At 41.7% G+C, this 24,753-nt stretch overlaps 2 protein-coding genes across 3 annotated transcripts; one reads left to right on the forward strand and one right to left on the reverse strand.

Annotated features, from left to right (window-relative positions):
* Window positions 1–2,375: 2,375 nt before the first annotated feature.
* LOC106608487 (butyrophilin subfamily 1 member A1) lies at window positions 2,376–14,256 on the reverse strand. Its single transcript, XM_014206422.3, has 9 exons — window positions 13,996–14,256; window positions 13,708–13,765; window positions 7,898–8,263; window positions 7,412–7,705; window positions 7,049–7,141; window positions 6,792–6,821; window positions 6,414–6,449; window positions 6,204–6,239; window positions 2,376–6,099 (listed from the first exon to the last, which is right to left on the reverse strand). The coding sequence occupies exons 1-9, from the start codon at window positions 14,041–14,043 to the stop codon at window positions 5,435–5,437; spliced, it is 1,626 nt and encodes a 541-aa protein (XP_014061897.3). The 5' UTR covers window positions 14,044–14,256; the 3' UTR covers window positions 2,376–5,434.
* On the forward strand, window positions 13,170–24,753 carry LOC106608488 (uncharacterized). 2 transcript variants are annotated; one of them, XR_014392860.1, is made up of 7 exons: window positions 13,170–13,325; window positions 18,233–18,308; window positions 18,688–18,878; window positions 18,990–19,080; window positions 19,304–19,382; window positions 19,513–19,689; window positions 20,336–24,753. XR_014392860.1 is itself a non-coding variant. In XM_082977344.1 (6 exons), the coding sequence occupies exon 6, from the start codon at window positions 23,509–23,511 to the stop codon at window positions 24,256–24,258; it is 750 nt and encodes a 249-aa protein (XP_082833470.1). In that variant the 5' UTR covers window positions 14,330–18,308; window positions 18,688–18,878; window positions 18,990–19,080; window positions 19,304–19,382; window positions 19,513–19,689; window positions 20,336–23,508; the 3' UTR covers window positions 24,259–24,753. The 2 variants fall into 2 exon arrangements, 1 of the variants encoding a protein (XP_082833470.1); XM_082977344.1 differs by lacking the exon at window positions 13,170–13,325 and having other exon boundaries at window positions 14,330–18,308.

Raw genomic sequence — 24,753 nt, forward strand, 5'->3', positions numbered from 1 at the left:
GGAGAGAAAAGAAAGAAGGGATACTGGTCTGTAGTTGTTGACATCGGAGGGATCGAGTGTAGGTTTTTTCAGAAGGGGTGCAACTCTCGCTCTCTTGAAGACGGGAGGGACGTAGCCAGCGGTCAAGGATGAGTTGATGAGCGAGGTGAGGTAAGGGAGAAAATAGAACTGTTGGGCCATAATGGCCATCGTTATGTTTGGAGGAAAAAGGGGGAGGCTTGCAATGCCGAAGAACACCATTCCAACCGTGAAGCACGGGGGTGGCAGCATCATGTTGTGGGGGTGCTTTGCTGCAGGAGGGACTGGTGCACTTCACAAAATTGATGGCACCCCAAGCATACTTCCAAAGTTGTGGCAAAATGACTTAAGCACAACAAAGTCAAGGTATTGGAGTGGCCATCACAAAAAGCGTGTGCGAGCAAGGAGGCCTACAAACCTGACTCAGTTACACCAGCTCTGTCAGGAGGAATGGGCCAAAATTCACCCAACTTATTGTAGGAAGTTTGTGTAAGGTTACCCGAAACGTTTGACCCAAGTTAAACATTATAAAGGCAATGCTGCCAAATACTAATTGAGTGTATGTACACTTCTGACCCACTGGGAATGTGATGAAAGAAATAAAAGCTGAAATAAATAATTCTCTCTACTATTATTCTGACATTTCACATTATTAAAATAAAGTTGTGATCCTAGCTGACCTAAAACTGAATTTTTACTGTGATTAAATGTTAGGAATTGTGAAAAACTGAGTTTAAATATATTTGGCTAAGGTGTATGTAAACTTCCGACTTCAACTGTGTGTATATATATATATATATATATACATACATACAATACAGTATTGTATATTATATATATATTGTGGCAGACCAGGGGGTTTGGTCAAGACGTTTACACAGATCAGACATGGACAGAGTAGGATTACCTCAGTTTCAAGGGTGTTTATTTAAATAATAAATAAAAAACTTCCGACTTCAACTGTACCTGATGTGGAATAGCGTTCCATTTAGTTATGTAGTACTGTGCGCCTCCCATAGTCTAAACGGGACTTGGGGACTGTGAAGAGACCTCTGGTGGCATGTCTTGTAGGGTATGCATGGGTGTCTGAGCTGTGTGCCAGTCGTTTAATCAGACAGCTCGGTGCTTCCAACATGTCAATACCTCTCACAAATACAAGTAGTGATGAAGTCAATCTCTCCTCCACTTTGAGTCAGGTGAGATTGACATGCATATTATTAATGTTGACTCTCTGTGTACATCGAAGGGCCTGCCGTGCTGCCCTGTTCTGAGCCAATTGCAATTTTCCTAACTCCCTCTTTGTGGCACCTGACCACACGACTGAACATTAGTCCAGGTGCGACAAAACTAGAGCCTCTAGGACCTGCCTTGTTGATAGTGCTGTTAACATAGAGCAGCGCTATATTATGGACAGACTTCTCCCCATCTTAGCTACTGTTGTATCAATATGTTTTGACCATGACAGTTTACAATCCAGGGTTATTCCAAGCAGTTTAGTCACCTCAATTTGCTCAAATTCCACATTATTTATTATAAGATTTAGTTGAGGTTTAGTGAAAGATTTTTAATATTTAGGACTAACTTATTCCTTGCCACACACTCTGAAACTAACTGCAGCTCTTTGAGTGTTGCAGTCATTTCAGTCACTGTAGTAGCTGATGTGTATGGTGTTGAGTCACCCGCATACATAGACACTCTGGTTTTACTCAGTCAGTGGCATGTCGTTAGTAAACAGCAACCCTGGGGAATTCCTGATTCTAACTGGATTATATTTGAGAGGCTTCCATTAAAGAACACCCTGTGTTCTGTTAGACAAGTAATTCTTTATCCACAATATAGCAGGATATGCTTGTTGAATGTCCTTCCCAATAAGCGTGCTGAAAGTCTGTTGTCAATTTGTTTACTATAAAATAGCATTGTATCTGGTCAAACACCATTTTTTCCAAAACTTTACCAAGATTTAGTAACAGGCCGATTGGTCGGCTATTTGAGCCAGTAAAGGGGGCTTTACTATTCTTAGGTAGCGGAATGACTTTTGCTTCCCTCATGGCCTGAGGGCACACTTCCTAGTAGGTTTAAATTGAAGATATGGCAAATAGGAGCGGCAATATCGTTCGCTGTTATCCTCAGCAATTTTCCATCCAAATTGTCAGACCCCGGTGGCTTGTCATTGTTGATAGACAACAATACTTTTTTAATCTCATCCACACTCACTAATTAATATGGTTTAAAATGGTTTCACTGTCCAGATCCATCTACACTTGTAAGATATCCAGACACAATGTGTCTGATTACCTCACTATACCTCTACCGCTGTCTCAGTCAAACTAGTATGAAATAAGGCATACCTACTTGAATTTGTTTATGATGACAGTTTTTTTATTCATTTTTTTGTCATTTACAATATTATATTGGCACAATGTACATAATTACTAATCAACAATAAAAAATTAGACAGCTTATATATACACTCCTTTTTCAAGGGAACTTCTTTAGTATTGGCTACATTATGGTGACAGATTCAGTAGGAAAAACATTAGCACTACCACAACATTACTGAAAAATAAACCATAATATTTTTTTTTAACGAGAAACACATTCATAACTGACACGTTACATTGTCTTGACATTATATAAATGTAGCTAATACATGGAATTAGAAATTCTGTCAATACAAAAAAAAATCACTAAATATATATTTGGAAACATCCTGACTAGTGATGGGTGTCGTGTAAATATTCCCAGACGTTCAGATTGTGTTCTCAGTCCCCTCCTGTACTCCCTATTCACTCATGACTGCACGGCCAGGCACAACTCCAACATTAAGTTTGCCGATGACGCAACAGTGATCACCAACAACGACGAGACATCTGCATAAAGGGAGGTCAGAGACCTGGCCGTGTGGTGCCAGGACAACAACCTCTCCCTCAACGTGATCAAGACTATAGAGATGATTGAGGACTACAGGAAAAGGAGGACTGAGCATGCCCCCATTCTCATGGACGGGGCTGTAGTGGAGCAGGTTGAGAGCTTCCAAGAGGCTTCTAAACAGCTTCTACCCCCTGCTACTCTCTGTTATTAGCTATGCATAAGTCACTTTAATAACTCTACCTACATGTATTTATTACCTCAATTACCTCGACTAACCGGTGCCCCGCACATTGACTCTGTACCGGTACCCCCTGTATATAGCCTCGCTATTGTTATTTTACTGCTGCTCTTAATTATTTGTTACTTATATTTCTTGGTTTTTTTTAGGTATTTTTCTTAAAACTGCATTGTTGGTTAAGGGCGTGTAAGTAAGCATTTCACTATAAGGTGAAATGTTGTATTCGGGCACGTGACAAACACATTTTATATGATTTGATTGTGACGTAGAATTTCTCACAGCGTGAACACTTGTATTTTTTTTAGTTCACCTTTATTTAACCAGGTAAGCTAGTTGAGAACAAGTTCTCATTTACAACTGCGACCTGGCCAAGATAAAGCAAAGTTCAATAATTGCATGTGTGTCTCTTTATGTGGATTGCTGAGCTTGTGCGGATGTCTCTCTCCCACACCTTTCCTTGCCCTTGAATTAGCTAGCTGGCATAATTAGCTGTCAGCTGGTCGAGATGGGTTGTTCTCAGAGGTGTGCAGTTTTAGCTTGTTTGTATAGATAAATGGACAAGAGGTAAAAGCATTGAAGGGAAGCGATATGGAAAATCTATATCGATATCAGTCGCATTTTTTCAAAATTATATTGCTTTATGAAAAGCAATGTAATTGAGTGAATGCTTTTCTGTTCACTTCCAAGGCTGTGTGGCTGGAATTAGACAAATAAAATCAAATTTTATTGGTCACATGCAGATGTTATTGTGAGTGTAGCGAAATGCTTGTGCTTCTAGTTCCGACAGTGCAGCAATATCTAACAAGTAATCTAACAATTCCACAACAACTACCTAATACACACATCTAAGTAAAGGAATGGAATAAGAATATATACATATGGATGAGCAATGACCGAGCGGCATAGGCTAGATGCAATAGATGGTATAAAGATATGGCAAATAGGAGTGGCAATATCGTCCGTTATTATCCTCAGTAATTCATATTTTTTCCACTAATTGGTATTTTAACCAATTACATCAGATATTTTCTCATCAGATCTTTTCAGACCTGGTCTGATTGGTCAAAAGACCAAATAGTGAAAAAAAAAGATCAAAATTGGGCTGCCTGTGTAAACGCAGGCTAAGAAGTCCAGTAAAGCATTTCTGTTTGCCCATTGGGCCAGGTGAGACTCCCACAACCAGAAACCATATTGCAAGCCGAGATCAACTGCTCAGATTTTTTTCTTTTAAACATGATTTGGAGATTTTTACATTCAAATAATAAAAACAGTTCTGTAGGAATTAGTGTATTAGGTTTTTACAGGAGGCCTATCACAGGATATTGGCTAAAGGCCTAGACTGCCAATATTGTTCTTCTCAGACCATATTAAATTTCAAAACTCAAGCTTTGATAACAAAATAGAGCAGTTGGTGTAGCACTTGCGACGCACAGCTGAGCATAAAAAGAAATAATTTGCTTTTTATTTTACAGAACTGATGGTACCTGCATGTGATGGTCATGTTGCTTTCAAGACAACTGTGAACTTGGAAAAAAAACGAGGTCAAATCATGAAGTCAGTGAACTTCAGGTCAGAAAGATGGAGCTCTAGAAAGATGGCCAGGTTTTCAAGTTGGATGTTGAAAATGATTTTCCCCAGTAGAATTTTTGTTGTTTTTAAATGCACATACTCTAGTCAATATAATCTGATCTTTTCAAGTAAGCAGTAGTACATTGCTCTATAAAAGGGAAAAATCTACGGTTTCAAATGAAATGTCACCAGATGGCTCTACCATTAAAATAATAATAGTGAACACTATAGAGAGCGGCTATATTGCAAGGAGCTTCTCAACTGTCTCCTGTTCTCTGCACTGCTGGGAAAAACAGGGGATGGTCAAACCAAACACCAAGTAGATATCCATCTACTACATCCATCAACTACATCTCTCGACTACATCCATCCATCCACTACATCCATCTACTACTACATCCATCAACTACATCTCTCGACTACATCCATCCATCCACTACATCCATCTACTACTACATCCATCTACTATATCTCTACTACATCCATCGATCCATCCACCTACTACATCCATCTACCTACTACTTCCACCTACTACATCCACCTACTACACTGCTTTCACCAATCATATGTTTCCATGGTAGTCAAATCAAATCAAATTGCACTGCAGACAAAGGAGAAGAGCAAGGAGATGATGAATTGGACCAGTACAGAATACTACTGTACACACCCTAATATGAAGTGCACTTGATACACAAAACAATGTGTTAATACATAGTGCTGTAGTTTATTCACAGACATTTAACGGTCTTTGGATTCAGAAGTCTGATGATTGTGACTTTGGTTAGAAGCTAGAAGGGCATCAGTCTCAGCCTCTTCAACAGGTGGAGCGACATTGCTCTCTCTTTCAGAAACAGACACTTTTACAGTGTCTGTTTTATAGCGGCTGACATCTAATATCGTCATAGGGGCTTTGTCACCTTTACCTGGGTTAAAAAGAGGAAACACCTCCCCTATGAACATAGCTCTCACAGTGACAATCAGTTTATTGTCTTTTACATTGATAAAAGAGAGTACTCCCTTGTCATAGTCCAAATACACACCTAGTGTCTGAGGTCTAGGATTGGCAGGAAGTAGGATGTTGGGGGTCATATTAAGCCGTAAGCCTTTCTCTTTGTCTGAGGACAGGAACCAGAAACCATTGGAAGGTGTGGCTGGTACATCACCTTGTCTTTTAACAGACCCACTTGCAAGTCCAACCCACCAGGATTCTTTAATGCCTACATTCTCCTTATCCAGTCTAACCTCCCAGTAAGCACTGTTGCCCGAGGTAAAACCATGTGTTCCAAGTATATAAGCACGGTTACCCGGAGGACATACATTATCTTCACTGTCTCTCACAATTTTACCATTTTGACTAACTGTCAGATGACGATGAGCTGTCTTGGGATCCAATGTGACGTCCACTGTTGAAGACAAACACAGAATCAGGAGATGACAATGAACCGTAATAACAACAATCATGATAATAATAATCAGAATGTATCATACATTTTTCAAAATATTTTACCTCCAGCTTGTCTCATAGTCTCTATATCCACTAAATCTACACAAAAACAGGAACAATGTGTAAATGTTAAATGTATTTTGTACAGTAAGTATTCTGTATAAGGGATCAATATTTGCTATACACTCTTAGAAGTGTAGCATCTTGCATGATAAAGAAAGGCAATATCAGAATAAATTCAGATTCTCTCTGGAAAATGTCAAAATAAATTACCTTCAACTTGGCTCATAGTCTTGATATCCACTATATCTGCACAAAAACAGGGACAGTAGGAAAATGTTAAATGTATTCTGTACAGTAAGTATTTTGGATCAATATTTGCCATATGATAAAGAAAGGCAATATCTTACATTGTGGTGACTGAATGCACAGAATATGGTCCATTGGTAGTGTTTATAATTTTGTGTTCATTAGACTTGATTTAGTAGTAATTTAGAGTTTTAATTGTATTCTCTTACAGGATCAATGTAGGCCTAGTTACAGTATAAAATGCCACAACATTTAGGACACATGGTTATAAAGTTAAGCATTTACAATCCAATTCCGAACACTGACATTGAAAAGTGTGAAGTAGATAAATAGATTCCTTACCTCCTTCAGGCACACGTGTTGATTTGTTTCCTGAAAAGCAAAACACACATGAGTTTTCAATCAAATCTTAGGAGGGATAAAGGAGGGCTTAGGAGATGACTCCTCTGTTTTCTCCTGTAGGAAATCCAAATATGGTGGAAAGAGGATTCCATACCCTCTTAGGCTTAAGTTCAAATTTGACCCAGTCTAACATTTTCATGGCATTGTATGCTTATCAATATATAGTATAACTATCAAAACCAAAACATAGCCCTGACCTCTCTTTTTGTAGAACACACCGATGAAGACAACGGACAGGAGCAGAAGCAGAGCTAAAATGATTACAGCTGTTTGCAGTCCTGATGAAGTCTCTGGAAGTGGAAAGAAGGTATCCCTTATTTAATTCAACAAACTGTTGGACACACACATTTCCATACACACAAGCATATAAATACCACACACACACACACACACACACACACACACACACACACACACACACACACACACACACACACACACACACACACACACACACACACACACACACACACACACACACACACACACACACCTTGTGATAGGTTCCAGATCAGCACATGCTCATAGCAGAAAGAAACACTGTTATTATCCTTATTTACCTGGTACAGACGCAAGGTTCCGTAGGTCCACTCTTCCCTCCAACTCCTCCCCTTCAGACAGAACCAGAGAACAGGATACCCAGGGAGCACTGGAGGGGGAAGAGAGGACCCAGCTGTGGGCAGACACCAGACCATTGGCCCCACTGCTGTAGTCCAGCTTCTCAGGTTTCAGAGTCTGCCTCCCATCTGACCACTGTAGCCTGGGCCTTGGCTTCCATCCATGGGAAACACAGCTCACATTCACAGAGTCAGCATCTGTTCTGACTGCTGAGAGGAGAGGAGGGCTGCCCATCACTGGGAAGGAGATTAAGTGGACATTAAGGAGGAGGGGATTAAACTAAATAATGTCAAGTCTCCGAGAGTCTCAAATAAAAAACAGTATTACATTTTGTACCTCAGCTAATTCAACTATTTGTGAAAGAATGATGGAGATCTCTTCATTTCTATAGCATCATTCCTGGATATGTTTTACTTGAATGAACTCACCAGTTACATTGAGAAAGACACTGGCAATCTCATAGCCCTGGTTACTGCTGACGTAGCACACATACTCCCCTTGGTCTCTCAGAGTGACATTAACCAGCTTCAAGGTCACATCCCCTCCCTTCAGCCCTTCTGACGTAACCTCCCGGAGCCCAAGGGAGGTGCGGCCCTCAAATTGGGACTGCTGTGAGGCTTCCTGGATCTTTCTCTCTCTGTAGAGCAAGACCGGGTTGTCGAAATCTTTGGGCCGGTACCAACGCACCTCCAGGTCCTCTGCGTTCATGGAAGGGGTGAGCCAGCATGGCATGGTGGCAACATGTCCAAACCGCGCCGAGACCGGATCCTCGGGTACCGAACATGTGAAAATGTCTGATAGAGGAAGAAGAACATGTTCAAATTATCACCATCTTCTGATTACACTGTTTTACTTTGTTTTAACTTGGTGAGTTTAAAATGTCATAAGTCATATAAAAAGTTATTAATATTAGAGGTCGACCGATTAATCGGAATGGCCGATTAATTAGGGCCGATTTCAAGTTTTCCTAACAATCGGAAATCGGTATTTTTAGACACCAATTGCGGCCGAAGTAAGTTGCTAGCTAGCATTAAACTTCTTATAAAAACAATCAATCTTAACAAAATCACTAGTTAACTACACATGGTTGATGATATTACTAGTTTATCTAGCGTGTCCTGCGTTGCATATAATCGATGCAGTGCCTGTTAATTTCTCATCGAATCACAGCCTACTTCGCCAAACGGGTGATGAGGGTATATGCAGGGTATATGCAGCAGTTTGGGCCGCCTGGCTCGTTGCGAACTGTGTGAAGACCATTTATTCCTAACAAAAAACTTAATTAATTTGCTGGAATTGTACATAATTATGACATAACATTGAAGGTTGTACAATGTAACAGCAATATTTAGACTTAGGGATGCCACCCGTTAGATAAAATACGAAACGGTTCCGTATTTCACTGAAAGAATAAACGTTTGTCACGCCCTGAACATAGAGAGCCATTGTTTCTCTATGGTGAAGCAGGTCAGGGCGTGACTGGGGGGTATTCTAGTTTATTATTTCTATGTAGGGTTCTAGGTTATTATTTCTATGTTGGTGATTTGTATGATTCCCAATTAGAGGGAGCTGGTAATCGTTGTCTCTAATTGGGGATCAGATTTAAGTAGCTGTTTTTCCCACCTGCGTTTGTGGGATATTATTTTGTATTTTGTGTTTTGTGCATGTGCACCACTTAGTCACGTTTTGTTGTTTCTTTGTTTTGTGCGTTTCACTTAAATAAAATATGTGGAATCCAGATCATGCTGCACGTTGGTCCGAGTATACTTCCAGTTCGTACGACGAGCGTGACAACGTTTTGTTTTCGAAAGGATAGTTTCCGGATTTGACCATATTAACCTGTTGGGGCTAGGGGGCAGTATTTTCACGGCCGGATAAAAAACGTACCCGATTTAAACTGGTTACTACTCTTGCCCAGAAACGAGAATATGTATATTATTAGTAGATTTGGATAGAAAACACTCTAAAGTTTCTAAAACTGTTTGAATGGTGTCTGTGAGTATAACAGAACTCATATGGCAGCCAAAAACCTGAGAAGATTACAAGCAGGAAGTGGCCTGTCTGACAATTTGTGGTCCAACTGTTGCATCTCTATCGACATTACAGTATCTTTGGGGTTATGTGACACGTTCTAAGGCTTCCATTGGCTCTCTGAAGGCGCCAGAAAGTGGATTGGGGCGTCTGCTGTCTCTGGGCAAGGTTCAGGAGCTCTGTTTGTGAGTGGTCTGTCTGGTGGCTCAGAGCCTGGAAATGCGCGGTCACGAGAGACCACCATGTTTTTCTTTCCCTATTTGAATGAATACAACGTTGTCCGGTTGGAATATTATCGCTATTTTACGAGAAAAAAAATCGCATAAAAATTGATTTTAAACAGCGTTTGACATGCTTCTAAGTACGGTAAATGAACATTTAGCATTTTTTTGTCACGAAATGCGCCCGCGCGTCGCCCTTTGGATAGTGACCTGAACGCACGAACAAAACGGAGCTATTTGAATATAACTATGGATTATTTGGAACCAAAATAACATTTGTTGTTGAAGTAGAAGTCCTGGGAGTGCATTCTGACGAAGAACAGCAAAGGTAATCCAATTTTTCTAATAGTAATTCTGAGTTTACTGAGCCTCAACGTTGGCGAGTGTCTGAATAGCTAGCCGTGATGGCCGAGCTATGTACTCAGAATATTGCAAAATGTGCTTTCGCCGAAAAGCTATTTTAAAATCTGACACCGCGATTGCATAAAGGAGTTCTGTATCTATAATTCTTAAAATAATTATGTATTTTGTGAACGTTTATGCTGAGTAATTTAGTAAATTCACCGGAAGTTTTCGGTGTGTATGCTAGTTCTGAACATCACATGCTAATGTAAAAAGCTGGTTTTTGATATAAATATGAATTTGATTGAACAAAACATGCATGTATTGTATAACATAATGTCCTTGGAGTGTCATCTGATGAAGACATCAAAGGTTAGTGCTGCATTTAGCTGTGGTTTGGGTTTTTGTGACATATATGCTTGCTTTGAAAATGGCTGTGTGATTATTTCTGGCTGGGTACTCTCCTGACATAATCTAATGTTTTGCTTTCGCTGTAAAGCCTTTTTGAAATCGGATAATGTGGTTGGATTAACGAGAGTCTTATCTTTCAAATGGTGTAAAATAGTCATGTTTGAGAAATTGAAGTTATAGCATTTTTCAGGTTTTTGTATTTCGCGCCACGGTATACCACTGGCTGTTGAATAGAGTGGGACGCTGACGTCCCACGTTTCCCATAGAAGTTAATTACCTAAGGCTCGTATTTCTGTGTGTTACTATGTTATAATTAAGTGTATGATTTGATATTTGATAGAGCTGACTGAGCGGTGGTAGGCAGCAGCAGGCTCCTAAGCATTCATTCAAACAGCACTTTCGTGCGTTTGCCAGCAGCTCTTCGCTGTGCTTCAAGCATTGAGCTGTTTATGACTTCAAGCCTATCAACTCCCGAGATTAGGCTCGTGTAACCGATGTGAAATGGCTAGCTAGTTAGCGGGTTGCGTGCTAATAGCGTTTCAATCAGTGACGTCACTCGCTCTGAGACCTTGAAGTAGTTGTTCCCCTTGCTCTGTAAGGGCTGCGGCTTTTGTAGAGCGATGGGTAACGATGCTTCGAGGGTGGCTGTTGTCGATGTGTTCCTGGTTCGAGCCCAGGTAGGGGCGAGGAGAGGGACGGAAGCTATACTATTACACTGGCAATACTAAAGTGCCTATAAGAACATCCAATAGTCAAAGGTATATGAAATACAAATGGTATTGAGAGAAATATTCCTATAATAACCTCAACCTAAAACTTCTTACATGGGAATATTGAAGACTCATGTTAAAAGCAGCCACCAGCTTTCTCATGTTCTGAGTTAGCTTTTTTTACATGGCACATATTGCACTTTTACTTTCTTCTCCAACAATTAGTTTTTCCATTATTTAAACCAAATTGAACATGTTTCATTATTTATTTGAAGCTAAATTGATTTTATTGATGTATTATATTAAGTTACAATAAGTGTTAATTCAGTATTGTTGTAATTGTCATTACAAATAAATAAAAATTGAAATCGTCCGATTAATCGGTTTCGGCTTTTTTTGGTCCTCCATTTATCGGTATCTGCGTTGAAAAATCATAATCGGTCGACCTCTAATATTACTTTCATTACTAAAAGTATAAGCCTCAGAAATGTGTTGTTTGTTTTTTGTAAAATACATCACATGGCACCTCCAAAATATAGCCTACAAGGCATTTGTGGTCTGGTATCCAAAGATTCGATATCTTTAAATCTGTAACATCCAATAGAAAACTGGTAGCCTCATAAATACCAGACTGATTCACTTTTGCAGATAAAACATATGTCACGTTCGTCATATGGATGAGACCAAAATGCAGCGGGAATGTGTATACTCATCTTCTTTTATTTGAAGGAAAAATGAACAAAACAGTTGAACAAAACAAACGACGGAAAACAGTCCTGTCAGGTGCAACAACCACAAAACAGGAAACAACTACCCACAAAACCCCATGGAAAAAACACCCCTATAAAAAGGACCTTCAATTAGAGTCAACGAGTAGCAGCTGGCTCCAATTGAAGGTCAACCCAATAAACTAAACATAGAAATAGACATACTAGAATAAACATAGAAATATACTAACATAGAACAATACCCCAAAACCCCGAAACACACTAAACAAACACCCCCTGCCACACCCTGACGAAACTACAATAACAAACAACCCATTTTACTGGTCAGGACGTGACAACATCAATATAAGCTTTCAGGATCAGGCAGCTTTGCAAAATTAGAAAACTGGGTCGTCACTAGATACCACGGCCACAAAGTTATAAACCCTGCCTAACACCTTACCCAAACCGGCCACGTGCCATCATGAGCAAATTGATTTTGTCCCCCCACACCAAACGCGATCAAGACACGCAGGTTAAAATATTCAAACAAGCTCTGAACCAATTATATAAATTTGGGGAGAGGTCAAAAAGCATTATACATTCATGGCAATTTAGCTAGCTAGCTTGCAGTTGCTAGCTAATTTGTCCTATTTACCTAGCTTGCTGTTGCTAGTTAATTTGTCCTGGGATATAAACATTGAGTTGTTACTTTACCTGAAATACACAAGGTCCTCTACTCCGACAATTAATCCACACATAAACGGTCAACATAATCGTTTCTAGTTATCTCTCCTCTTTCCGCTTTTTCTTCTCTTGACTTTATATTGGATTGGCAACTTTCATAAATTAGGTGCATTACCGCCACTGACCTAGTTCGTCTTTCAGTCACCCACGTGGGTATAACCAATGAGGAGATGGCACGTGGGTACCTGCTTCTATAAACCAATGAGGAGATGGGAGAGGCAGGACTTGCAGCACGATCTGCATCACAAATAGAACTGACTTCTATTTTAGCCCTTGGCCACGCAGACGCTCGTTGACACGCGCGCAATAATTTAATAATATAGATTTATATGACTACACCGCTAAATTTTTAAATCTATATTATTCAATTATTGCTCCCACACTGCTCGCATGTCTGTTGCCAAGGGCTAAAATAGAAGTCAGTTCTATTTGTGATGCAGATCGCGCTGCAAGTCCTGCCTCTCCCATCTCCTCATTGGTTTATAGAAGCAGGTACCCACATGCCACCTCCTCATTGGTTATACCCACGTGGGTGAGCGGTAATGCACGTAATTTATGAAAGTTGCCAATCCAATATAAAGCCAAGAGAAGAAAAAGCCTGGAAGGAGGAGAGATGACTAGAAACGATTCTGTTGACCGTTTTATTTGTGGCTTAATTGGCGAGGTAGAGGATGTTCTCCATTTCAGGTAAAACAACAACTCAATGTTTAACGTTATAGCCCGGGACAAATTAGCCAGGAAGTGCAAGCTAGCTAAATTGCCATAAATGTTTACTGTCCCCAAATTAATATAATTGGTTCAGAGTTTGTTTTGATATTTTAACCTGCGTGTCGTGATCGCGTTTGGTTTCTTTGGCAACGCAGGCCCTCGTTGGCATGCGAGCAGTGTGGGTGCAGTAATTGAATAACATGTATGTCGGTGTCGGTGTGACGGGAAGGAATTGCGCCGGCAAAAGATTCCAAATAGACCTATACAAATACAGTAATTAGTCTATTACAGTTCCTTTATTGAATCATTGTTATAATTCAGTAAAGATTTTAAACCGCCACTACCAGTCTTGGCTACTCACCTGAAGTGGCAGTGGAGAGAGACACACACCAAGCTGCCAATGTGCACAACCACATAACCTGAAGAGAATGAAAAATGGTTAATTTCACTATATGGAAATCTTGCCTATCGTTCGTGGGCACATATTACTTTCACCTTCAAATAGAAATCTAAAATATATTGATTGGGCTATGGTCGATCGTCGCAAAAATCATTTAGATACTGTATTTCCGCAATAGCTTATTACAAATGAGACAAAGGTAAAGCACATTACGCCATGAGGTACCTATAGAAGCGAAGGTCTACTTACTGTATACAGGGCCCTCGACCTGTCTTTTTCAATAACGCAAGGTGGCATGTCGTGCGTAAAATCTCTGAAAAATCACGACGTCCAAATGAAGTCGGGAAATATTAGTTCAGAAAATAATGCTAATAATCCTTTATCATATAATATCTCAATCACACTTGTGTGAATAACTAGACCTTATCTTCCTCTGACAAGACCGTTGAACAATAAATGTGCTGTGCCTATTTGTCGCAGTACACTTTCACTTTCGAATTTGTTCAAATGTACTGTCGACTTTTATAACTAAACCAAGATAAGATAAGGAAAGCCGTTTGGGTCTTTGTGTGTTAAAGGACATATACACGTCAAATAACACTATTTGACGTGTCAAATCAGCTTTTAATTTCAAATAACACCATTATATTATAGAATGTATGGAACGCCGTTTGGGTGTTGCCTGTCAAAAAAAGATACTCGCGTCAAATTAATGTGTTTTAAAAAAGCACATTCAAATAATCTGAAAAAAAGTATATTTTATTGGAACACTATGTACATATTGTTGAATGGTGAGGTATAGACCATTTCTATTTACAGTATGTATTAAATGATGAACATCTATTTTACAGTCGGAGGGATCACGCAGAAAGACTAACTCTGGTGTGAAATATCACCTTCAATTCAATTAGTTTTTTTTATCAGAGTGAAATGCAACTCATAATACACAGTGGTGAAAAAAGTATTCAATTGTCATACTTGAGTAAAAATAAAGAAACCTTATGTCACGTTCTGACCTGTAAAGGTGTTATGTGTTAGTGTTTAGTTTGGTCACGATGTGGCAGAGGGTATTTGTTTGATGTGGTTCAGGGTGGTTGTGTGTATGTGTCCATGTAGAGAGGGGTATTTGATTTATTAGTCCAGGGTTTTGGTTATTGTTCTATGTTAGTTTATTTCTATGTTCTGTCTAGTCATTTGTATTTCTATGTTTAGTTAATTGGTGTTGGGGCCTTCAGTTCGAGGCAGCTGTCTATCGTTTCCTCTGATTGAAGGTCCTATAATTAGGGGTGTGTTTGTATTGTGGGTAGTTGTATTCTGTTTTGTGCTTGTCACATGACTGAATTGTTAGTGTCGTTTCTGTTAATTGTATACGTGTTTATTTTGTTTCTACTTCTTATATATTAAAAAGAGAAGATGAGTATACACTTCCCTGTTGCACTCAAGCAAAAGTTAGTCAGCCAGTAAAATATTACTTGAGTAAAAGTCTAAAAGTATTTGGTTTTAAATATATTTACATATCAAAAGTAAATGTATTTGCTAAAATATACTTAAGTATCAAAACATAAAGTAAAAATCAATTCAAATTCCTTAAATTAAGCAAACCAGACTGCACAATTGTCTTGTTTTTTTTATTTACATATAGCCAGGGGAACACTCCAACACTCAGACAATCAAGGCACAAGGTGAGACCCAGATTCAGACACAATAGGCAACAGGCAAAGGTCAAAACCGGGAGGACAAGAAAAAGTAGAATTGCAGAAGAGTACAGGAAAAAACACACTTGGTTGACTTGACTAAACATACAAAACAAACTGGCACAGAGAGACAGGAAACACAGGGATAAAAAAAACACTGGGGAAAATAACAACACCTGGAGGGAGTGGAGACAATCACAGGAACAGGTGAAACAGCTCAGGGTGTGACACAGACGTAATTTACAAACAAAGCTTTTGCATTTAGTGAGTCTGCCAGATCAGAGGCAGTAGGGATGACATCTTGATAAGTGCCTGAGTGGACCATTCCCCTTTCCTGCTAAGCATTCAAATGTAACGAGTAGTTTTGGGTGTCAGGGAAAATGTATGGAGTAAAAAGTACATTATTTTCTTTACAAAAATAGTGAAGTAAAAGTAAAAGTTGTCATTAATATAAATAGTAAAGTGAAGTACAGATACTCAACAAAAAAAAACAATAAGTAGTACTTTAACATTTTTACTTAACTACTTTACACCACTGTAAATAATACATATTGCATATTCAGCTCAAGCTAAACAATGCTAAACCACAGATTTTACATGCAGTACAGGTAATGATACTAGATGGACTCTCAAATTCACACAAAATGTTTAGCCTGGTCTGATGGTTTCCCATGTGGACAACGGGACAAAAATGAAAGACAGAATGAAATGATGAGAGGGCATTTTAATATGAAATATTAATCTAACAAACTACACCTCAAACAGAATGGCATTTGGAGTATACTGTGCTGTAGTTCTTGAGATGGAGAGGTGTCATGATATGTCAGTGTTATCATCATTACTAAACCAGTTGGACATTACAAAGCATCTCTGCCTAATCGGGATCCTAAAGGAACCCACCCACCTTCACAGGCCTCTTTTTCTACACTTGACATTTCTGACAATGTAAAAAAATTCTAGCTTGGAATGACAACATGACAATAATGAAAGCCAGAATGAAATAATGAGAGACATTTTTACTGTTTTCTCATGGGTCTCTCTCGTCCCTCTGCACCACACACATAGTGAGCAAAATGTTTGAAATATCGAATCGCAGCATCAAAATCGCAGTACATATAGAATTGTGAGAACCTCAGTATGTATCGTCTCGGCACCTAAGGATCGTGATATCGTATTGTGAGGTCCCTGGAGATTTTTTTTCTTTCTGGTTTGTCAAACTTTATTCCCACCAACACATTTGTAGAATGCCCCGCCCCTCTGGCTTTGAATGACAGCAGCATGACCAATGAGCTGCCGGGTGTATTGCTCTGGAACTCCAGGATCACTTGAGCCCGCCTCTTCTGGCTCAGTGCCGTCCAGACGCACAAACCTGAAAACTGTCCTCCCTGAGTGGGAAGTGTGTGAACAGAGACAACCAGACTCTTGATGTTGTTGTCCTCACTGCGCAGTCTGAGCAGGCTAGACAGAGCCTCCACCTTGGAGCGGCTCCTCCAGGTCTCCGAGAGGTTACTCTCCTCTTCTTCCTGAAGAAACTCCACCAGCTCACTAGTCTCTGCAGTAGACGTGTGCACAGTGTTTGATGACGGGCCAACAGACAGTCCAGACACATGGCACACTCTGCCGAGCACCAGTCTGTCTCTCTATGACGTCCACTGCCCAGCACCAGTCTGTCTCTCTATGACGTCCACTGCCCAGGATCAGCCTCAGCCTCTCTATGACGTCCACTGCCCAGGATCAGACTCAGCCTCTCTATGACGTCCACTGCCCAGGATCAGCCTCAGCGTCACTCTCTATGACGTCCACTGCCCAGGATCAGCCTCAGCGTCACTCTCTCTATGACGTCCACTGCCCAGCACCAGCCTCAGCCTCTCTATGACGTCCACTGCCCAGGATCAGCCTCTCTATGACGTCCACTGCCCAGGATCAGACTCAACGTCACTCTCTCTGTGACGTCCACTGCCCAGCCTCAGCCTCTCTGTGACATCCACTGCCCAGCACCAGCCTCAGCCTCTCTATGACATCCACTGCCCAGGATCAGCCTCAGCCTCTCTATGACGTCCACTGCCCAGGATCAGCCTCAACGTCACTCTCTCTGTGACGTCCACTGCCCAGCCTCAGCCTCTCTGCGACGTCCACTGCTCAGCCTCAGCCTCTCTGTGACGTCCACTGCCCAGGATCAGCCTCAACGTCACTCTCTCTGTGACGTCCACTGCCCAGCCTCAGCCTCTCTGCGACGTCCACTGCCCAGCCTCTCTGTGACGTCCACTGCCCAGCACCAGCCTACAACATACAACTTCTATCAAATTCCTAAAATCATGCCTGAGAAGACCAATGAAATCATAACGTTATCCTAATATGGTGTGGATACAGGAGTAGCCTATTCTACAATACTGTATGTGCTACTATTATGTAGCTAATTGATAAATTAAATTGTAAATGTGGATGGGTACGCTTCTTCATTCAATGATTACGGTATTGTACAAGTTAGATACAGGAGTAGCCTATAGTCTACAATGTGTTTATTTTTCTTTACCATATATTTGTCTTTATATTACAAAATATTGTTAAATAGGAATAAATAATTTAAATTGTTTTTGGATTTAAATTGCTAGCTACTGTACGTTACTTATTTACTTACATCAGACTGCCTAGTCAGCTAGCTAGCTAACCAGACAGTTTTGTTTAGCTAACGTTAGCTAGCTAGCTAACTGTTTTTGTAGCTTTATGTTTGTACGTAGCTTGCACTTCAATGGCATCCTTCGAGGAGATGCTATTTTTTTCTTTCCAACTAGGTGAAGTACTATGAAGGCACCACTGATCTCGACAAGAGGCGCAACATTCGTAGGGGGCAGAAATTCACTATTCAGGGTAACGTTAGAAGTTAAATGCCTATTACATAACTGGAAGGATTTAGCTGTGAACAACCATTTTCCATCTAGGTAGTTGGTCATCTAGAAGTTACTAGTTATACATTTAGTTATATGTCTGTCATATTGAGGTATCTAGCTATAAGTTAACCCTGATCAATCAAATGGATAGGTCTAAGCAATTATGGTCATTCCAACTGCCCTTAACTAGGTGTCTTTGCTAGACAGACACACAGACGGGGGTGAAAGTGATGGTGGGAGATGGTGGGAAGAGCGTGAAAGACAGAGAGATATGGGGGGAGAGAGAAACACAGAAGGACAGTGGTGCAAAATTACTTAGACATGAGTATTTCCACAACTCTTGTCTTCAAACTTGTTAGGCAATAACATGTATCTACGGGGGAAGGATGGCCAGCCTCACAGGAGTGTGATTTTTAACTGAGGAGAAGGAGGCCATGCTGACCGAGATGCAAGCTGGCCATTTCAGAGTGAAGCGCATGATTGCCAAAATCAACATACTCTTCTTTTGGCATTTGGCATGGGATTGTCAAGAATGTGGACAGCTGGGCAAGTGAAATAACCTTTTGTTTATCAATCACATTCTATTATATCTGAAATTATTATGATTTCATATCAGAGAGAACATAATATTTCAATTTGTCACCTTGTGCTTAATAGTCAGTACCCTGTCTAGTCTCACAGAAGTTTGAGAGGGTGAACACTTTGGCGTAGGAGTTGAAGCCCATCAGTTGTTTCACCATTGCACATGATCGGTAAGTGTCACAGTTCAAATTTTGCCCTGATACGTTGTTTTGTAATGGTCGCTTTATTTGAGTACTCACCATATCGCCTGCTGTATGAACGTGGAGCTGCAGCTGTTGACTGAGGTGAACAACGCAATTGTAAATACAATTATTGAATATACTGTAGTATTTAAAATTCGTGATTGACTTAGTGTTTTTTGTCTATTGCTATTTTTGTATAACATACTTTCAGATCACTGAAACTCCACCTGATGTGATGGAAGTTGTCGAACCAGATCAGAACGCCTTCAAGGACGACCTTCAGGCACAAGGTGAGAAGGATGTGGAGGTTGTCCGCTGTTAATTTATTTATTTTCTGTCCCGCCAAGAAATATGTGAGAGATGTATTTGTAATAATATGATATATAAATTGCATATATTTCTATTATCAATCAATGTGAGATTGAACAAGGACAAGGCGCTGGAGAAACAGAAGGAGAGCTACCAGAGGAGAATCAAGAGAATCAAGAGCTTCGACATCCGGGCGAATGACTTGGTTTGGAAGAAGGATGAAAGGAAGGCGAGACGTGGGAAACCTTGCTGCTCTTTCGCTCCTAGCTGGGGTCACCATCCGTTAAGGTGAATATAAAAATCTCAGATAACTACTATTTGCATTTGCCTCCTCGCGGTGGGCGGCATCGTCATGCTGTCAGCAGTACCAACACTGGCCCGGGGTTTTTTCCAAATAGTAAATCTCAAGGGTCACGTTAAGTTACCTCCGCTGCCAGGTAGTTAGTGTTAAGGTGTATGACTCCAGTGGTCATGACATCACCCTGGACTTTTTCAACTCGAACCTTTTCCAGGGACCACCCCTCATCAACCCCACTGACACAAAGAAATTACAGACAGGTATTGTCACGTCCTGACCATAGTAAGAGGTTATTTTCTATGGTAGAGTAGGTCAGGGCATGACAGGGGGTGTTTTGTGTTTTTCTAGGTTTTGTATTTCTAGGTTTAAGTTCTAGGTTTCTATTTCTGTTGTTTTTTGGGGTTGATCTCCAATTGGAGGCAGCTGGTCCTCGTTGTCTCTAATTGGAGATCATATTTAAGTAGGGGTTTTCTTGCTGGGTTTTGTGGGTTATTATATTTTGAGTAGTGTTTGTTTCTCTCTGCGTCACGGTTTGTTGTTTTGTCAATTCAGTTATTTATGTATTGCAAAGTTTCACAGATTTAATCAAATGTGGAACTACAACCACGCTGCACTTTGGTCTGCTCCTTTCGACAGCCGTGACAGAATACCCCACCACAAAAGGACCAAGCAGCGTGCAAAGGAATGGACCTGGGAGGAAGTTCTGGACGGCAAGGGATCCTGGACATGGGAGGAGATCCAGGCTGGATGGGATCGCCTCCATTGGGAACAGGTGGAGGCAGCGAGAGCAGAGCGGCGACAAGAGGAGGAACTAGCCCGGCAACAAGGCAAGCACAAGAGGCAGCCCCCCCCCAAAAAATTGGGGGGCACATGGGGAGATTGGCAGAGTCAGGTTGAAGACCTGAGCCAACTCCCCGTGCTTACTGTGGGGGGCGAATGATCGAGGAAGCACCATGTTATGCTGAGATACGCACTGTGTCGCCAGTGCGCAGCTACAGCCCAGTGCGCTCAGTGCAAGCTCCTCACAGGTGCTGTGCTAGAGTTGGCATTCAGCCAGGAAGGAGTATGCCTGCTCAGCGTTCCTGGTCTCCGGTGTGTCTTCTCGGCCCAGGTTATCCTGCGCCAGCTCTACGCATGGTACCCCCAGTTCGCCAACACAAACCTGTGCGACCTGTCACAACGCCTCGCGCTTGTCGGGCTACGGTGGTTATCCAGCCAGGACGGGTTGTGCCAGCCATAAGCTCCAGACCTCCAGTGCGCCTCCACAGGCCAGTATACCCGGTGCCTGCTCCGCGCACCCGGCCTCCAGCGATGTTCCCTAGTCCAGAACTCTCAGCGACGTTCTCTAGTCTGGTGAGACCTATTCCAGCTCCACGAAAGAAGCCTCCAGTGATGATCTATGGTCTGAAGCCTGTAGGGATGATCCATGGCACGAAGCCTCCAGTGATGATCCATGGCCCGGAGCCTGTAGGGATGATCAATTGCACGAAGCCTCCAGAGATAATCCATGGCCCGGAGTCTGTAGGGATAATCCATGGCAAGAAGCCTGTAGGGATGATCCATGGCCCGGAGCCTGTAGAGATGATCCATGGCACGAAGCCTCCAGTGATGATCCGTGGCGCTGATCCTGCAGCGACGGTCCCCGGTCCGGAGCCTCCAGCGAGGGTCCCCGGTCAGGAGCCTCCAGCGAGGGTCCCGGTCAGGAGCCTCCAGCAATGATCTACAGTCCGGTTCTTTCGACGACGATCCATGGTCCGGTGGTAATAAAGCAGAAGGATCAGCGGGTGGAGCGGGGATTACGCCCCGAACCGGAGCCGCCTCCTCTGCTGGAGATTAAGGTTATGTGGACTGCATTTGAGCGCCATAAACAGGAGTTGCCCACCCTACCCTACCCTCCCTTTTGTTTTTGTTTTTTGTTTAGGAGCATTAGGAGTCTGCACCTTTGGGGGGGGGGGGGTACTGTCACATCCTGACCATAGTAAGAGGTTATTTTCTATGGTAGAGTAGGTCAGGGCGTGACAGGGGGTGTTGTGTTTTTCTATGTTTTGTATTTCTATGTTTAAGTTCTAGGTTTCTATTTCTATGTTGGGGTTTTTTGGTTGATCTCCAATTGGAAGCAGCTGGTCCTCGTTGTCTTTAATTGGTGGTCATATTTAAGTAGGGGTTTTTCTTCCTGGGTTTTATGGGTTATTATATTTTGAGTAGTGTTTGTTTCTCTCTGCGTCACGGTTTGTTGTTTTGTAAATTCAGTTATTTATGTTTTGCAAAGTTTCACGAATTTAATAAAATGTGGAACTACAACCACGCTGCACTTTGGTCCGATGCTTTCGACAGCCGTGACACTGACAGACAAATAAATTGGGAGACAGTATGAAAAAAATATATTTGGATCATTTAGAAACTCCAATTAATTTAAGTTTTAATTTAGTTTTTCTATCACCTCAAAAAAGACATCACATGGGTATTATTCCATCGCCATTATGTGAGTTCTGCACCACAGAGGACCTTCGTACTTTTCAACATGTGCTGTGGAAATACCCAGGGTTGGTTGAATTCTGGGGGAAAGTCAACAACGTCATCTCTGTACTTAAAGATAAAATACTGCCATTAAATCCAATAGTGATGTTGCTTTGTGATGACTCTGACTGGCACCTGTCAGAATGCCAACGTAGAGTGTGGTCGGCAGGAACCACAACTGCTAAGAAAATGATTGTACAAAGGTGGATTCCACTTCGTCTGTTACCATTGCAATGATGGCTGCTCACATTTAACAGTGTGTTTGTCCTCAACAACTGAAAGCCATATTTGTACATTACAGTGTAGACTGAGTAAGGGAGAAACAATATCACCAATACATCAAGTTAGGACTTAGTGAATGAGGATGGTTTACCTTGGGTTAAAACAGGTTGTGTAGGCCCTAGTCATCAGTGTTGGGGATGTAACTAACCTATATTAACTAACCTATATTTTGCAGTAGCTTAGTGGTAGTTGAACTAAAATCAAATCTTGGTGTTTTAGTAGTTAATTACTTTTTTGCCGTGTAGCTAGCTACTGGAAGTACACACACTACTGTTTTACCATGTAGCGGTGTAGCTAACTACTGGAACTACACACTACTGTTTTACCATATAGCGGTGTAGCTAACTACTGGAACTACACACTACTTTTTTATAAAATATGGGTGAAGAAGGCATAATTTCCTTTCGTTTTCGGCATCAGACCTGCCTTATTCTCATTTGAAACATTGTTTTTATGTTTAATAGGATAAATTACACATTCTGTTATCATCTGACTACTGTTCTTGCCATTTGTATTCTATGAAATGTCAGATTTAAATACGAAACATTTTCAAAGTAGTTTGGATGCAGTGAACTAGTTTTTCCAAGGTAACTTGAGTCACGGAGGCTCTCCGCACTGCTAAAGCTAACTCTCTCTCCTCTGCTCTCATCCTTCTAGACCTATCTGCTGCCTTTGATACTGTGAGGCATCAGATCCTCCTCTCCGAGCTGGGCATCTCCGGCGCGGCCCACGCTTGGATTGCGTCCTACCTGACAGGTCGCTCCTACCAGGTGGTGTGGCGAGAATCTGTCTCCGCACCACGTGCTCTCACCACTGGTGTCCCCCAGGGCTCTGTTCTAGGCCCTCTCCTATTCTCGCTATACACCAAGTCACTTGGCTCTGTCATATCCTCACATGGTCTCTCATAACATTGCTATGCAGATGACACACAATTAATCTTCTCCTTTTCCCCTTCTGACAACCAGGTGGCGAATCGCATCTCTGCATGTCTGGCAGACATATCAGTGTGGATGACGGATCACCACCTCAAGCTGAACCTCGGCAAGACGGAGCTGCTCTTCCTCCCGGGGAAGGACTGCCCGTTCCATGATCTCGCCATCACGGTTGACAACTCCCTTGTGTCCTCCTCCCAGAGTGCTAAGAGCCTCGGCGTGACCCTGGACAACACCCTGTCGTTCTCCACTAACATCAAGGCGATGACCCGATCCTGTAGGTTCATGCTCTACAACATTTGCAGAGTACGACCCTGCCTCACACAGGAAGCGGCGCAGGTCCTAATCCAGGCACTTGTCATCTCCCGTCTGGATTACTGCAACTCGTTGTTGGCTGGGCTCCCTGCCTGTGCCATTAAACCCCTACAACTCAACCAGAACGCCGCAGCCCGTCTGGTGTTCAACCTTCCCAAGTTCTCCCACGTCACCCCGCTCCTCCGCTCTCTCCACTGGCTTCCAGTCGAAGCTCGCATCCGCTACAAGACCATGGTGCTTGCCTACGGAGCTGTGAGTGGAACGGCACCTACGTACCTTCAGGCTCTGATCAGGCCCTACACCCAAACAAGGGCACTGCGTTCATCCACCTCTGGCCTGCTCGCCTCCCTACCTCTGAGGAAGCACAGTTCCCGCTCAGCCCAGTCAAAACTGTTCGCTGCTCTGGCACCCCAATGGTGGAACAAGCTCCCTCACGACGCCAGGACAGCGGAGTCAATCACCACCTTCCGGAGACACCTGAAACCCCACCTCTTTAAGGAATACCTGGGATAGGATAAAGTAATCCTTCTAACCCCCCCTTAAAAGATTTAGATGCACTATTGTAAAGTGGTTCTTCCACTGGATATTATAAGGTGAATGCACCAATTTGTAAGTCGCTCTGGATAAGAGCGTCTGCTAAATGACTTAAATGTAAATGTAAGTAAACTATATTTTTCTTAAGGGTACCTTTAAAATGGCTTAACTTGTTCCGGTGTAAAGTAATTGGTAGCTTGGTAAACTATCTTTTCAGAGTAGCTTCTCCAACACTGCTGCTTATTACATTTACATTTGAGTCATTTAGCAGACGCTCTTATCCAGAGCGACTTACAGTAGTGAATGCATACATTTCATTTTGTACTGTGCATTCAGAAAGTATTCAGACCCACTGACTTTTAACACATTTTCTTACGTTACAGCCTTATTCTAGAATGGATTCCAAAAATAATTTACTTATCTATCTATCTACACACAATACCCCATAATGACAAAGTGAAAACAGGTTTTCAG

This window comes from Salmo salar, chromosome 07 (genome assembly GCF_965601325.2).
Source record: "Salmo salar chromosome 07, fSalSal1, whole genome shotgun sequence".
In the NCBI taxonomy this organism is placed as follows: Eukaryota; Metazoa; Chordata; class Actinopteri; order Salmoniformes; family Salmonidae; genus Salmo; species Salmo salar.